Source organism: Corticium candelabrum, chromosome 5 (assembly GCF_963422355.1).
Source record: "Corticium candelabrum chromosome 5, ooCorCand1.1, whole genome shotgun sequence".
Classification (NCBI taxonomy): Eukaryota; Metazoa; Porifera; class Homoscleromorpha; order Homosclerophorida; family Plakinidae; genus Corticium; species Corticium candelabrum.
The window spans coordinates 6,476,552-6,491,293 of record NC_085089.1 but is presented as its reverse complement, the minus strand read 5'-3'; the positions used below and the strand labels follow the sequence as shown (position 1 = coordinate 6,491,293).

At 39.8% G+C, this 14,742-nt stretch overlaps 4 protein-coding genes across 4 annotated transcripts in view; all 4 read right to left on the bottom strand.

Annotated features, from left to right (window-relative positions):
* Positions 1-798: 798 nt before the first annotated feature.
* Positions 799-2,708, bottom strand: LOC134179981 (protein-L-isoaspartate(D-aspartate) O-methyltransferase-like). The gene is made up of 8 exons (XM_062647030.1): positions 2,640-2,708; positions 2,479-2,583; positions 1,924-1,955; positions 1,760-1,864; positions 1,576-1,696; positions 1,417-1,502; positions 1,181-1,349; positions 799-978 (listed from the first exon to the last, which is right to left on the bottom strand). The coding sequence occupies exons 1-8, from the start codon at positions 2,680-2,682 to the stop codon at positions 965-967; spliced, it is 675 nt and encodes a 224-aa protein (XP_062503014.1). The 5' UTR covers positions 2,683-2,708; the 3' UTR covers positions 799-964.
* Positions 2,709-2,816: 108 nt separating this feature from the next.
* On the bottom strand, positions 2,817-7,909 carry LOC134180118 (N-acetylglucosamine-6-O-sulfatase-like). The gene is made up of 16 exons (XM_062647204.1): positions 7,788-7,909; positions 6,849-6,922; positions 6,701-6,787; positions 6,057-6,135; positions 5,941-5,985; positions 5,802-5,872; positions 5,619-5,728; positions 5,496-5,560; positions 5,380-5,425; positions 5,245-5,310; positions 5,068-5,178; positions 4,540-4,598; positions 4,348-4,473; positions 3,795-3,913; positions 3,236-3,338; positions 2,817-3,160 (listed from the first exon to the last, which is right to left on the bottom strand). Exons 1-16 carry the CDS (start codon positions 7,893-7,895, stop codon positions 2,900-2,902), a joined length of 1,530 nt encoding a protein of 509 aa, XP_062503188.1. The 5' UTR covers positions 7,896-7,909; the 3' UTR covers positions 2,817-2,899.
* Positions 7,910-8,092: 183 nt separating this feature from the next.
* On the bottom strand, positions 8,093-12,636 carry LOC134180312 (uncharacterized). The gene is made up of 5 exons (XM_062647444.1): positions 11,761-12,636; positions 9,626-10,919; positions 9,457-9,568; positions 9,179-9,391; positions 8,093-8,611 (listed from the first exon to the last, which is right to left on the bottom strand). The coding sequence occupies exons 1-5, from the start codon at positions 12,468-12,470 to the stop codon at positions 8,214-8,216; spliced, it is 2,727 nt and encodes a 908-aa protein (XP_062503428.1). The 5' UTR covers positions 12,471-12,636; the 3' UTR covers positions 8,093-8,213.
* A 107-nt stretch (positions 12,637-12,743) lies between these two features.
* The window catches only part of LOC134180314 (intraflagellar transport protein 43 homolog A-like), a 2,416-nt gene continuing 417 nt past the window's right edge, over positions 12,744-14,742 (bottom strand). Inside the window, exons 3-9 of the mRNA XM_062647445.1 lie at positions 14,321-14,385; positions 14,214-14,252; positions 13,413-13,514; positions 13,276-13,351; positions 13,140-13,202; positions 12,978-13,071; positions 12,744-12,917 (exon numbers count right to left, since the gene is read on the bottom strand). Of these exons, the coding sequence (XP_062503429.1) occupies positions 12,895-12,917; positions 12,978-13,071; positions 13,140-13,202; positions 13,276-13,351; positions 13,413-13,514; positions 14,214-14,252; positions 14,321-14,385 (462 nt within the window). The 3' untranslated portion in view covers positions 12,744-12,894. The remainder of the gene's footprint in view (positions 12,918-12,977; positions 13,072-13,139; positions 13,203-13,275; positions 13,352-13,412; positions 13,515-14,213; positions 14,253-14,320; positions 14,386-14,742) is intronic.

Genomic DNA, 14,742 nt, shown 5'->3' with positions numbered 1-14,742 from the left:
CAGAGAGTATCTATACAGACCAAAATTTAGTACTTGCATGTCACATGCACGACCGAAAGCAGCGCAGCTATACACTAGATTGCGCAACTGCAAACAGAAACAGACAAATCAACCGGCAGACAGCCAACAAAACGGCTAAACATTACAAACCGCATTGTACAGTGCACAAGTATGCTAATATGCACCTGCCTAGATGATTTATATGTTCACAGAATTATAGATGAACTACAACGAGCTGTAGGAGCTCATCTATTTCGCTATGCCGAACATCTACTGGCTACAGGCGTACCGACCAGTCTGCCAGGCACTGATGGCCAAACGGCTCTTCACCATGCCGCCAGACACGGTCACGTGGATATATGCAAACTCCTCGTCGACAGAACCTCTCTTCTAGGAGTAAACTACCAAGACAAACGTGGCAACACAGCGATGCACGTCGCCGCAATTTACGGACAAGATGAAGTTATACAGACGCTAGTAGAATCGGGAGTCGACAGTTCCATTGCAAACATCGATGGGTTACTTGCAAGAGACCTAGCGTTGTCGTTGGGTCACGTCAAAGCGTCGATGGTATGTAACCAATTGCAATTTCTGATAACAAGAGAAACATATGTGTAAACTCTTGAGTCTAACTACAAGTCAGTATTTGACTGTAACTCAATCTGACCTAGACACGTGGTTTAGAGTATACCGTTACAGATGACTCAAAGAAAGACTGATCGTCAAGTAATAACTAATTCTAGCTCTGACAAACATTCCTTTCGACTTTTGGATTTCATTGAAATCAGATCAAACGTCTGCAGCAAATAGCTTATAAATTCTTCAAACATATATGTTCAGAGTACTGTACCTCCAAATTTCAGCAAATTATTGTAATTTAAGCATGTGTAATAATTATCATCCTCTGTATCATACTGTTTTCCAATACTATATCTTCACGAAGCACTTTTCTCGTCTTATCACACTACTTCCAGTAACCTAAAAATAAAACGTCAAAGAAGCCAATGCGTACATGATACGAATTGATGCTCACTGCCTCTACACTTTTCACATTACAAATATGAATCTATCTGCTGAAATATTGAACTACATAATAAACTTACTCTCAAGAAATTTACTCAGCTTTGATGAAAACTACCAATAATCTGACTTCAACTAAAAGATGCATTGTCTACCTCACCTGGCCATTGTTTCTTTTTCTCTGTCAAAGGCACATAGACCACTCCCATAATGTTCCTCTGGACAATCTGACTGTCCAAACTCTTATCAATTTGCTGTAATTTTTGTGACCGCCCCTCTTCGCCAACAGGAACTATTAACCTTCCACCTGGCTTCAACTGATCAATAAGCTAATTTAACAAACAACAATAGCTAGCATTCATTTAGTAAGGTCTAAACCTTTAATGTGAAACCTACTGGCTGAGGTACAACAGCAGCTGCAGCACCAACATGAATGGCATCATAAGGACCACCTTCTACATAACCAAGTCTACCATCACCAGCTATGTAAACAAGTAAACAACAATAATTTTATAACAGATAACTTTCTTCAAACACCACAGCACTACACCGTACCAATCAATTTCACAGTTGCATTACTAAGGAGATCCGGATTGCTTTTCTTCACATTTTTTATTGACTCATCAACTAACTCAGGAATGTGATCTATTCCTATAGCACGTCCAGTTGGTCCAACCTAGCATGACATCACAGAAACTTTCTTCTCACAAATAACCTTAACAATGACTAGAAATAATACCATAATGCCCATGCATGCTGTGAGGTATCCACTTCCAGACCCCACATCCAACACAGTGCAGCCTTCCTTCAAGTGATTGACCAGTAGTTCAAGACATTTGCCATGCTAACATGTACAAAGAAACTAGAATGCTACTGGAGCACAATCAGCATTCCCTCGTTTACCATGTGAGGAGCACTGATAGTCACATTGTATCCTGACAAACAGAAACAGGCAATAAATCAGCTAACTAAATAACTTTGATTCCGCACTCTTTAGATAAATTTAAAACCGTGCATAGAAATGTTCATTGATATCGCATTCTACACATACATTGTATGATATTACATTCATGATTGTATGATATTAATCCATTATCTAATTTTGCAAGTAAAATCTAAGGTTTTGAAAAACAGAGACAACAGAAAGAGTTTAAAAATATTGCCCTCCCAATATAAACCATTTATTGATATCATTCAGGGTACTCTTCTCACTTGTAAAAGACATGGCAACAATTAGTAATTAGTGCTAACATATTTTAGCAATGAACCGTTACAAGCTCTCAAATCGTCTAGACAAAATATATCGATCTACAGCATACCATAGATTTAGCATCTCTAGAGGCCCAATCAATAATACACTCAACACTTGACAGAACATGCATGCGTGCAACTGTAGAAGTCTTGACCGACTTATCTTGCAAGGAAAAAAGCGAACGACCAGTAAATTTACTAGTGTACCGATTGGTTGTGGTGAATCGTCGTACGGTCTGACAGGGCAGAATTTCCCTCGGTCAACTGACTTCAACGCAAGAGCTACTTGCTCACTTTTCACGACACCCTTGACTAAAATACCACTGCAAACTCAAACAGCTAAATTAGAGTAGGTAAGAACTTGCCACCTTTCAGATGCTTCACCAGCTCGTTATTCGACCGGAAAGCCATAGATTTGATATGAATAACGTAGGCACTATTTACGCACGCGCAGCCCACGCATCCGCCCGCCCGCAGACGGCGACGCACGCGCACAAATTTCTTCAAACCACTTGCATTGCTTAGGCAGGAGATTTACACGCATCTTTGAATGTTCTCTCCATTTGATGTGCAAAAACAACGCAGAGCAGAATTCACTATCTCACAATAATTAATTAATTAGATGTCACTAGTCATAATCCCACCAAGGTCCTTCATAGCTTTTGATCTCATGATTCCTGTACAAAGGACTAAACGGTGGTTTTGTGATGTAACCAGTTTTGTTGTAGACAATCGACTCCACTTGTCCTTGACCAGTTACAGGCAAAGTCCAACCACTAAGTACTGGATCTTCAAGATACGAAAACCAATCTCGCATATTATTTTCTAGTACAGTTTGATTAGCAAAATAGATGCCGTTGTTAGCAACATTTATTGATTCTTTAGGATCCTGAAACACAAAGCGAATAGAAAATTCCAAGTTTAATTAGATAAATAAACTGAATATTAATATGCATCATCTTGCCTCTGTTAGATTGTATATTTCTGTCTGTCCAGTCAGTCTCCTGACAAGCTTTATGTTTGCCATACGTATGGATCGAGTTTGACCATACTCTCCATACACGGGACTACAAATTAAACATATTCAACTAAGGTTAGCAAAATACACACACACACACACACACACACACACACACACACACACACACACACACACACACACACACACACACACACACACACACACACACGCATGCACACACAGACACACACGCACACACACGCACACACACACACACACACACACACACACACACACACACAACAAACAAATACACACACACAAACAAACAAACAAACAAACAAACAAACACACACACACACACACAACAAACAAACACACAGACAGACACAGACACATAGACACACAGACACACAGACTCACAGACACAGACACAGACACAGACACACACACAGACACACACACAGACACACACACAGACACACACACACACACACACACACACACACACACACACACACACACACACACACACACACACACACACACACACACACACAACCCTTGTACGAGAGCCTTGCTGAATATGACATCTTTAAAGCTGTTCCCAGCAACATTGACTTCCTCAGGAAATGTTAAATTGCCAACGTAGTCCAATAGTGTTGGAGCAATGTCTATGACCTTCAAAAAATACAAATTTATTCACAAACAGATCACACAACACGTTTGAAATATGAAATTCAGAATGACAAGTGGAAATAGAGCTGTAGTACCATTGATTCAATACTGGCGAAACCCACTGTCTACATGCAGCATGTCAATACAAAAATCAAGTCGTGATATTATATCCCACAAATAAATACAAACTATTAATGCTAAAACACAGGTCATGTAGCTTTGTCTGCTCCTCTGATTCTCGATGTACTGTTGTTCAGTAGTCTCAAATTAAACACAAATAAACAGCACTACAATAATAATTATTATCTTTACGCAACTTGCATGGTACACAGTTGCTCTACATTATAATAGTCAATGCAGCTAACGCTTCAGTTGCAAGAACTTTGTCAGTAAAAATGTAATCTGACTAACCAACTTACTTAAAGACTCTAAACTACCTGAACATGACTTTCTTGTACATGTGGCTGCAACACTCCAAGATGTCGAAATATCATTGGAATCTTCAATGATGTGTCAAACATGTTCAGTGGGTAGACAGCATTACCTTTACCCCACAAGCCATGCTGGCACATATGCACATAAAATATTAATCAGTCACACTACCATGAACTCAAATCCTCCATTGCCACCTGTCCTGCATTGAAACCGTGATCGCTTGCAAACACTACGAGAGTCTCAGTACCAATCCCTGTTGACAGATACATATTCTATAAGTATCACATACGGATACTAAAATAAAATAAAATATTGTTTCATGCTACACATCCATATGCATCGTTTTTACATTGCATAAAGAAAACATGAAATGTGATGTCACAACTTGTCAAAACACAATTTTCATCAGATTTTTGTAGATCAATTAAGTACATTGACATCATAATACAATACGATTAAAGGAGAATTGTGTAAGGACACCCTAACCATGTAGCACAAAACATTAGAGTTGTAAACGCACACCTACAACATATCTGAAGCAAAATGCTTCAACCATGCTTTACCCATGTTAGCAGCAATGGTTGTACTACTAGATCATGATCAATCACCTCGGTTACATCTCAAAATGGAGCATGAGTTGTTTCGCCCCTCTTCTACCTCCAAGAGCAAAAGTAACGTGCAACTTACTTTTTGTATTAATTTGTAATAATTTAGACACTTACCTAGAGTGTCAAGTGTATTCAACAGACGACCAATGTTGTTGTCCATAGCTGTCACAGCAGCATAGTAACCAAGCAAACATTGTCTGTTTCCTAGACATTCTTGAGTTAAACCTGGAAAACACAACAAATGAATTGACTCTATTAATTAATTAAGCAAATATACGATGCTAAATTAACCTCCTGTATAATGGGCATAGCGATTCATTGGCTCTTGAGGAAGAAAGCTAAAGGTACAATTGGAATCTAATATAGAGAACGTCACTCAGCATGACACACAGAGACAACCAACACTATCGAAATTTATCTTCCTACATTGTTCAACAATTTCCTTTGGATGCATTGAGTCAGCTTTTCCATCCTGTAAATAGAATAAACAAACAAACAAAACAACAATCTATAAATAATTAATATCAAATAGATTTTCATACATGTCCTGTATATGGAGAATGTGGTGCAGTGAAGTGAACTGATGCATAAAACGGCTTTTCACTTTCTGTCAAATATGACAGTAAAACTTTTATAGCAAACCACTTGATAATAAACTAAAATACTTGCTGTTTCAGATATGAACTGAATAGCATCTGTTGTAATAATATCACTGATGTATCCTTCCGGATGAACACACTGACCGTCCTTAACCATCGGAGGATTGTTATAATTCCTAAAACGTTTACACAAAAAGCTTGTGATTAAATAGTATCTACAGAAGCAGCAGCAGCAGTATGTAATCTAACCCTCCTCCACTCTGATGTACAAACCAATGACTGAAACTATGCTGCGGTTGCTGCTGATCTCCCAAATGGTACTGCATCCAAATGATAAAGCTCAAAACAAAGTGTGTTCAAATAATTATTAAAACTAAGTATCAGCTACCTTTCCACTGATTCCACAGACATATCCATGCTCAGCAAGAACATCCTGTAAAATGGTAAAGTAAAAAGTATGAAACGTTACCAGAAGAAAAGCCTGCATATTGGATGTCACGATACTGTGTACGTGGTTTCTTCTTGTGAGTAAAATATTGGAGGATTCTGATCACATCCATTGCCTCCGGCTATCCAATCATGCCTAAACAAATACAAAACTTAATCAATATAATTTTATGTATTAAAAATACTTTTGCATTATGCGACACATTGACATTTTAAGTGTAATCCCAACTCACATTAGTAAATACAACAAAACATAAAGTCCATTTTTGACCTCAACTCTTATAATAATTTTAAAGATAGAATACAATTATAAGTTACATTGGTAACTTCCCATTTCATTTATAAAAATAAGTTTCATAATTTATTTGGTCATATGTTATGCAGTAGCTAGGCGGAGCGAGTCATGTAGTCGCCTAGTTGTACGTATGTCACGTAACCAATAACGTCATAGTTTTACTACGTTAATCCAATGACGTGAATAATAAATAAGTCTTGTTATTTATTCGTTTAGTTGTCACGTGACCATCTTTACTACTGTACCCTAGCGTTTCATGTCTCGGGTAGTGATGATAGTAGAGTATTAGTAGACTAAGTCAACTATGACTGCACATTGCGTTGCTGTCAATATACAAAAATAAATCCACAACACACCCTTATGCATTTTGAATTACACAATCATGCATTACTGACAAATTTCTTACACTCCATGTTGACTTGGCAGTCGTCCTGTTAAATATGAAGTCCTGCTGGCAGAGCAGACTGGTGTATTGCAAAATGCATTAGTAAACCTAACACATATAATAAATTATTGGAGATCCAGACAAAGTGACGAGATTTAATTCCTCCTACCTTACTCCTTCTTTAGCAAGCATGTCTATGTTGGGAGTCTTTATTTCAGGGTTTCCATATGCTCCAGCTGCCCACTGAACAACACTTTGTATTAAGCTAACTTTCTAGAGATGACATAATTGTAGTGCTAGATCAAAGTAGCAAAATCATAAACACATACAGCATGTGTATTTGTTACAGTTGATCTCAAGCACAACAGCATGTGTCACGTAGCACGTATGGATGACAATCGGAGCCCAAAACAGGTACTCTTTTTTGGTGAATTACATTCAAAGAGAGACCCTGTGCCAAGAGAAGATGGCGAGATGTAAGTTCCATCAGATCTCAGGCACTGGGAAATTTCGGAGAGAGACTGGTATAAGTTATCACAGAATAGGAATACATGGAAGAAGTGTATTGATAAGGGAACAACAAGAGTGTTGGCAACTGGAAACATACATGTATCGACTGTGAGAGACTGCTTGTTTCAATGTCAATGTGGGAGACGTTTTCGGAGAAAAGAAGATCAAACAAGACATTCTCAATTTTGTGGTGTTAGTTATTCCTAACCACCAAACCTACCTCTTTCTGTTATTTGTCCATAAAGGACACTGTTATCATCGAAAGATGGACAGCTCAAAGTTCAAGGTGCTGTGTGTGTGTGTGTGTGTGTGTGTGTGTGTGTGTGTGTGTGTGTGTGTGTGTGTGTGTGTGTGTGTGTGTGTGTGTGTGTGTGTGTGTGTGTGTGTGTGTGTGTGTGTGTGTGAATTCTGCAACTGTCTACCAAGATAATAATCACAAACACTAATCTTCATTACTTTATACATTAATTACGCCTCTACGTATCACCTATAGTCTAGTCGATATACGGTACATACATAATAGTATTGATACCAAATTAATAAATATACAAACTAAATCAACTTAGGATACTGCAAAGCAGTAGCGTCTTTGTTTTACCTGTCCCATGTCGTCTGCCAAAATAAACAAGATATTGGGAGACCGAGCATAGATGCGTTCAGTCAGCGAACACAGCAATACAAAAAGCTCAAGACCGAAACCCGCCATTGTTGAGCTCAATGCGACACGTGACCAATGTGTTCTCACGTGACTGCAGGGACCTACGTCCCTGCAAATTAACACCAGATATAGCCTGCTATAGCACCAAAAACCCATAATAGAAATAACACTGACTGGAAGTTAGTATTTACAGTCAACCATGTTGCAAACACGAATCTCATGATTTCCAGATTTCAACAATACAATTATTGTCATCATTTTTTGCCGTCATTATAATATTGTGTATATATCTACACATGTCAATCATATATAAATGCTGTACATGTCTATACTAAATAGAACTCAACCGTATTTACATGCTGTTCTTCAAGAAGCCTCCATGTGTCTGGCCAGTCCCAGTAATCGCATTTTACCTAATGCTCGGTAGAGCTCACCATGTGTACACTGTTCACCATCACGTCTATGCCAGTTGTTCAACATTCGAATGCTTCGCTCTCTTAATGATGAACTTCTCATTGAAATGTCTTCGATCTCTTCGACACTAAAGCGCAAATGCAGTGCCAACCTTTCCCAATCATCACCCAAATGCTCTGATAAGACAACCAAAGATTCCCTGCTAACTTCATCATCGTCTGATACACGGCGCTTCCGTTTTCTGTGGTGTCTTGGATAATAGAAGGTCTTGTGTGATCGTGGTGTGCTGCTTGCAGGTGGGGTAGGTGGAAAAAACACTCGAGATGAGCCTGGCACATCCCAGTCTGTATCTGCAACAAAAAAATACAAAACTAAACTGACGTTTGATGATAATTTGTAGAGCATGTGTCTTAAATTAATTAAAGTTTGAACTTCAGTAACCAATAAATAAATACGATAAAAGGACTGATAAACAAAATATAATGATCAGTATCATCAACAATTAATTCCAATTAAAGCAAATTTAAATGAGTCTGCTGTATCTAAGTAATACACATGCAGCAGCGTGTCCCAAAAGTCTGGGCCCATGCATAGGAAAAGTACAAAAGAATATCACTAGGAGATTAATTACTATGTAATTATCAGTTAGTATATCAGCTGCAATACATGTTCAAAATGACATCCATTTTAATACTTCTATATATTTTCTAATAACTTTCTATACATTAAACAAAAAGCTAAACAAAAATTATAGTGCTAATTCATTTTCTATGAGGCCACACTTTTGCGACAGCCCATATTGTCCAATCAAACACATCTAAGTTATTGATGTCATAATATACTATCTATTATCAAATTTACATTTAGTAGCTACACTATGCATTCCTACATTACATTCACACAGCATTGCACTCTACCTTGCTCATCAGTAGACCATCGGCTACCACGTGAGCCCACAACAAACTGTGGAGAGCACCTCTTATGCGCTACTTCAATGGCAGCCGAGACTTGGTCAGGTGAAATGTCCTGTCGCTTTGCCTGCCTTAGTAGAGCAATTAGTGAGTAATCACAAGACCTTTCCAAACCAAGCATCCTGCTCACAGCCGCTAAGCACTCAGAAGTCAACTCTCCTATAGTAGAGAAAAAATTAATAGCACAACTCTTGCATCCGTTTTCCTGTCGTAAAGTTTAATACCGTCCAATTGTTTTGCCAAAGTCTCCTCCAGCTCACTCAGTGTATCTTCTGCCACAGGGCTGATAGAAGTAGGTGAATCACGAGAAAGATGAGCCACATCTGTAGCACCTTTCTGGAAAGACAGATATGTGTTAATTGAAATAAGAACAATTCAATGCTCTGCACTAACCTTCATTACAAGATTCATATCAAAGTTGTAGAATCCATTAAGTTGTGATTCGACTGCAACTCTGCCAATTACACCGGCTGCATGCATGCACTCATCTGCTTTAAGAGCAAACTCTGTTGTAAAGTCACATCCATCAAAATTCACTGTATTTGTTAGTGTTGTCTGGCCGACTTCTTGAAGAGGAGAAAAGTGACCTGACACAGTCACTTTCACATCTCCTATCCGAATAGTCTTCCGTTGTGCAAAACCGAGTTCAATAGGATAATTGCCAATTTCTGTTGGTTCTGTACCAAACCTATAGCACATAATTGTGAGACTGAACGAGTTATCTGGTCCAACTTCTGTCATCAGTGCCTTGCATGACACTTGGATGTTAATAAATCCTCTCAAATGGTCAAACACATGAAATGAGGTAAGCTTATTAAATATAGAAGCACAATGCTCAAGTACAGTTTTAAAGAATGAGAAGTGAAGCGTGGTAAATCGAAGAATTGCATCCCCATTGTTTTGTACAAAGACTTGGCCATTGTCGTGCCATGGCTGCCACATGAGACACTGATTGGAGTCAAATTCTGGACTGTAGAGTAGCTTGATGGAAAGTGAACCAAAGATGCCACACAGACGAGTATAGTTCGGTATGGGTAACTCAACAGTAACAGGCTCTGGGCTGTGCGGATTAAAGTGTAATCCATGAGGCGTAATGGACACAACTGGACTAACAAGGCCAAGATTCTGTGCTACGAATCCTCCAGGTTCGTCTCCATACAGAACTTTCACTGTTACAGAAACATCCCTATCAAGAGCTGTTCCTGGAATGTTAACTTTAACTCCTGGCACTTGAGGTACCACAATCACTCCCCCGTGGCTGACTTCAAGATGACGTGTCACCTCTGGGTAAGGATCGATTAATTTGACGGCAAAGAGACTGAAATGAAATGTCTTTATTACAATAAACCGTCCATGGATAGCAAAGTCTGACTGATCGAGTGTATACCAAGACGGACTATAGCCCAACCCAGTGTCACTACACATAGCTACAAGCTTTTGATTTCTTTCCAAATTGGCACAATGTTTCAGAAAAATGACAGCTGGTTGTGATTGATGGAACTGTGATCCGTGAGGCTCCAAGGCAACAACTGGAGAAACGAGCAACTCATTCTGTTCCAACAGCGGGTGATAGTTAGAGGAAAGTGAAATCATGTGAAACTCAGTGCTGGAGTTGACGGGCTTCGAAATAAACGCTCGACAATCTGCTGCTTGTAATACAACATGGCCATGAGAAGGCACACACAACCTAACAAACAAAATGCAAAATTTAATTATAAATGCTAACCAACAGTGCAAAATTAATAAATAAAAATAAAATATTTGGATATATGGTTGCACAGAGTATTCATGTGTTACAAAGTTCATATACACTAAATGTGCCTCTTCACACAGTAATCATTCTATTTTTATGTTTGTGGTCCTCTGCCTGCACTGATTTGATGATACGACCAAAAACATGTCACATTCGTACTTCATTAATCGCAAAGGTACCTGCTCTCAGAAGTGGAAATAGAAGGCCCAAGCCTGAAAAAAGTGGCTACAAGTGGTATGTACTTGTCTGAAATTAGAGCTAAATTAAGCCTAAACCATAAATCTTCTCTTTAACATCAATTAACGCCAGCCCTCCCAATCTAAAGATTTTGCAAAACAAGATATTTGCTGCACTGTACTCCTGTAAAAGAAAGATAAATACAAATTCTGTACCTAGAAAAATTCACGAGTTGTTGGACTTAAATTTTGCATTATAATGACAATGTTGGGTTTGGCACCCTTCAGCAAAAACCTTGAACAACAATCCACGTGCAAATCACACATTCTTTCTAAACGCAGGTGTGTACGTTCTGGTTGTTAACATAATTAACACTACAACTACTTATCACCTCCTTATCACTTTATCTAGTAGTTGGAAGGAACAGCGAGTTGCAAGTCTGACCACTGAAAGCAATCAATTTCTGTAAATTTCTTGCACGTTACGTACAATACGAAAACAAGACAGAACTACTACACACTTATTACAGTAAATACACTAGAGACAAGTGTGACAATACAATGTCAGTATAGAGTTAATTCATTACTTTCTTCCTTACCCGCTCAGTGTCAGGTGGCTCTGATCACCTCCATTCTCCATCTCGTCAACACTCTCCACACAACTGTCGTTCCCACTCTCATCATCATCCGCGTCACCAACCAGATCACTAGCCAAGTCTTTTAGCACCGAAACGTACCTACAATCGACACCCCTTGTAGCGTCAAGTTCCACCGCAGCGGTGCAATCGCCGCAACGACAACTGCGCAGACTGCCAATACAGTAGAACTCCCTCATCGCACCCACTCCGGCCAAATAAACGTCTCTCGGAGGATGCAGAATGCCGTTGCCGACGACGTCGAGCCTCCGCAGTCTGGGAAGCGACAGCAACCACCTCGGGATTTCCCTCATCTCGTTTCCGGACACGTTAAGTGTTTGCAAATGCATCAACGCGGCCATCTCCGCCGGAAGCGAGCACAATCGATTGCGCGCGAGTGCCAAACACTCGAGCCGCTGCAGTCGATCGATGCGCGGAGACAACGACGAGATCTCGTTGCAGTTGGCATTCAGCGACCGCAGACTCGTCAGAGTGTACATCTCCTCGCTCAGCGCGGTGAGAGAGTTGTGGCTGACGTCGAGAACGGTGAGCCATGTCATAGCATAGACATCAACTGGTAGTGCGTGGAGGTGAACTCCGCGCAGCTGCATGGAGTCGTACCGGCCTTTAATGGCATTGTCAATCGTCTGCACTGCAGTGAGAACACTTTCCATGTATGATGACGGGCGCGGGTGCGTGTGTCCGACAAACCGCACGAACCCGCCTCGCTCTGGTTCCTGCCTTTACTCCACGGGAGGCTCTCGTTTCCGGGGTTGTCGATCTCCTTCCTACTGTGCTAGCTTAGACGCTAACAAAGGCACCCACCGTGGCGCGGCTGTTGTTCCTTAGATCGGATAGGCTAATACTGTTTACAGCTGCTCGTCGCTGATTGGACGGTGAAGTTGTTTTGCCTACTGCACCACGGAAACCGGGGCTTTCCCATGTACTATCCGGGGAATTTCTTTACTAGACTCATCGTTTCTATTAGAAATATGAACAGTATGTGTTTCATGTACACTATAGATGCTACCTATTGGTTATTTAGAGTACACTGTATATACTGAGATGTCCTAAAGCAAGTCCATCAGTAATACCGTGCTACTGTTGACTCATTGGGCTTGCTATACATACAAACAAATGTCTGACACCTATATCCATCCTTACTGCTGAACGACAATTACCTGAACTGACTCGTGAACCCATGCCTGCAACTTCTTTCTGTAATTCAGACGAGACCTCGGTAAACAACCTATCCCATTCCCATAGTACATCGTCCTGCCACAAATGTGCAAGCCGATATCAACAAACATGTTTGCTACACATACTAGATCAGACTCTAGTACCTCTTTGACGTCTGACTCTGGTGTGAGTACTTTCGTCAACAGCTTCAAGTCGATTTCTCCATCCTAAATTGTGTATGACACACGAGTTGTGCAACGTGCATGCATACCTAATGATGACAAAGCAACTGCAACCTACCAGAGTGGAAAGACCGGCATGCTTGTATAGGTCTGTGTCCAACTTCTTGAATGTGTCCAATCGAGTGACTTGAATGCTACAGATTGTTCCTGTTAAATTCAATGTTTTGTTACTAACAAGAGCCAAGTCGAGTCAACCTCGGAGGAGCTGCCATTTGTGTTATTAGTTCTTCCTCTTGAACTTCATCGAGATCAGGAATTGTTACGATGTCGTCATCTGAATCGACATTCAGTCTGTCACTGTGAATAATATGAGAGCAATAAAGTGGTATAAATCAATCATGTCTTATGCATTGTATGTTCTCCATCTATGTATAAGCCATACAATGCTGACTTATTAAACTTAAAAGCCATGCCAATACTTCATTCAATTAATTAACTAGAAATAAGAAAAGTTGATCCATGAGCAAACTAGGAAGTGACTAGACCTTTGCTAAGCATATGTTTGATCAAGAGCGCCACGTATATGGGCTAGCCCCCCAGTTTTTGAAGGCGTAGTTTGTTCAATATTTTACACGCCTTCCTCTACAATGGTTCTTGTAATGTTATTTCAAAAAATTAGCTGTCGCTAAGTATGTAATTATTAAAATTTTTATAATAGAAATATATTGTGCGCTGAATCAATTTTCATATGACGTTTTCTATGACGTCACATGCTTAGCTTTATCTATGAGCCTTTCCAATCTTGAGACCCATGTGATGCCCTTGGTCTGATGATGCCACACTGTACATCATGCACTCATATGCATCTGTATATTGTACGTGCTTGTAATAGTGCCTGGATCTCGGACGTTCAGATTAGAAAGGTTCGAGTGTACTAAAGTTTTTACATGCAAGCCATGATGTACAAACTGATACTTTGTCATTACAACTTCTGACTATTATAGATGTCTACCTGACCAATACACCTAAGTGATATAGTAGTCATAAAATCCATACTTGTCAGAGTCCAGCACCTCCAATTTGTCCTGCCGTTTTCTGTAAATCATCACAAAGAATTAATTAACATTGCTAATGTAAGTGTACACTTTCCCTGCTAGACGTACGGTTTTCGCTCGCTTGTTGTCTCGCTAGCCCAACCTCCTGTCTTTCGAAGTTGTGGTGGCCCATCCTATCACACAACCAAACGAGTATGTTGACACAAATAACATAGGAATGCTTAATCAATTAATGCATTAAACACTTTAAGAATGCTGAAGCAGCAGTAAAAACAAAAATCACTATGTAAACCCTACACAACAGTATGGCACTCGTGTTGTACATGTACACTATTCTGTTTCAGTTGTGAATGTAAAGTGCAGAGTTTAAACTTTAACCTTCAAAATGACCATTCTCTGCAAGCCACACGTCTTAGTAAACTACATCTCTTAATACCTGTACAGAAAGACCACAAGTACCGTACTGTACATGCAAGCAGCGTGTAGAGAGTATCGAACACACAGATTACAGTGAAACAGCCGACAAGGCA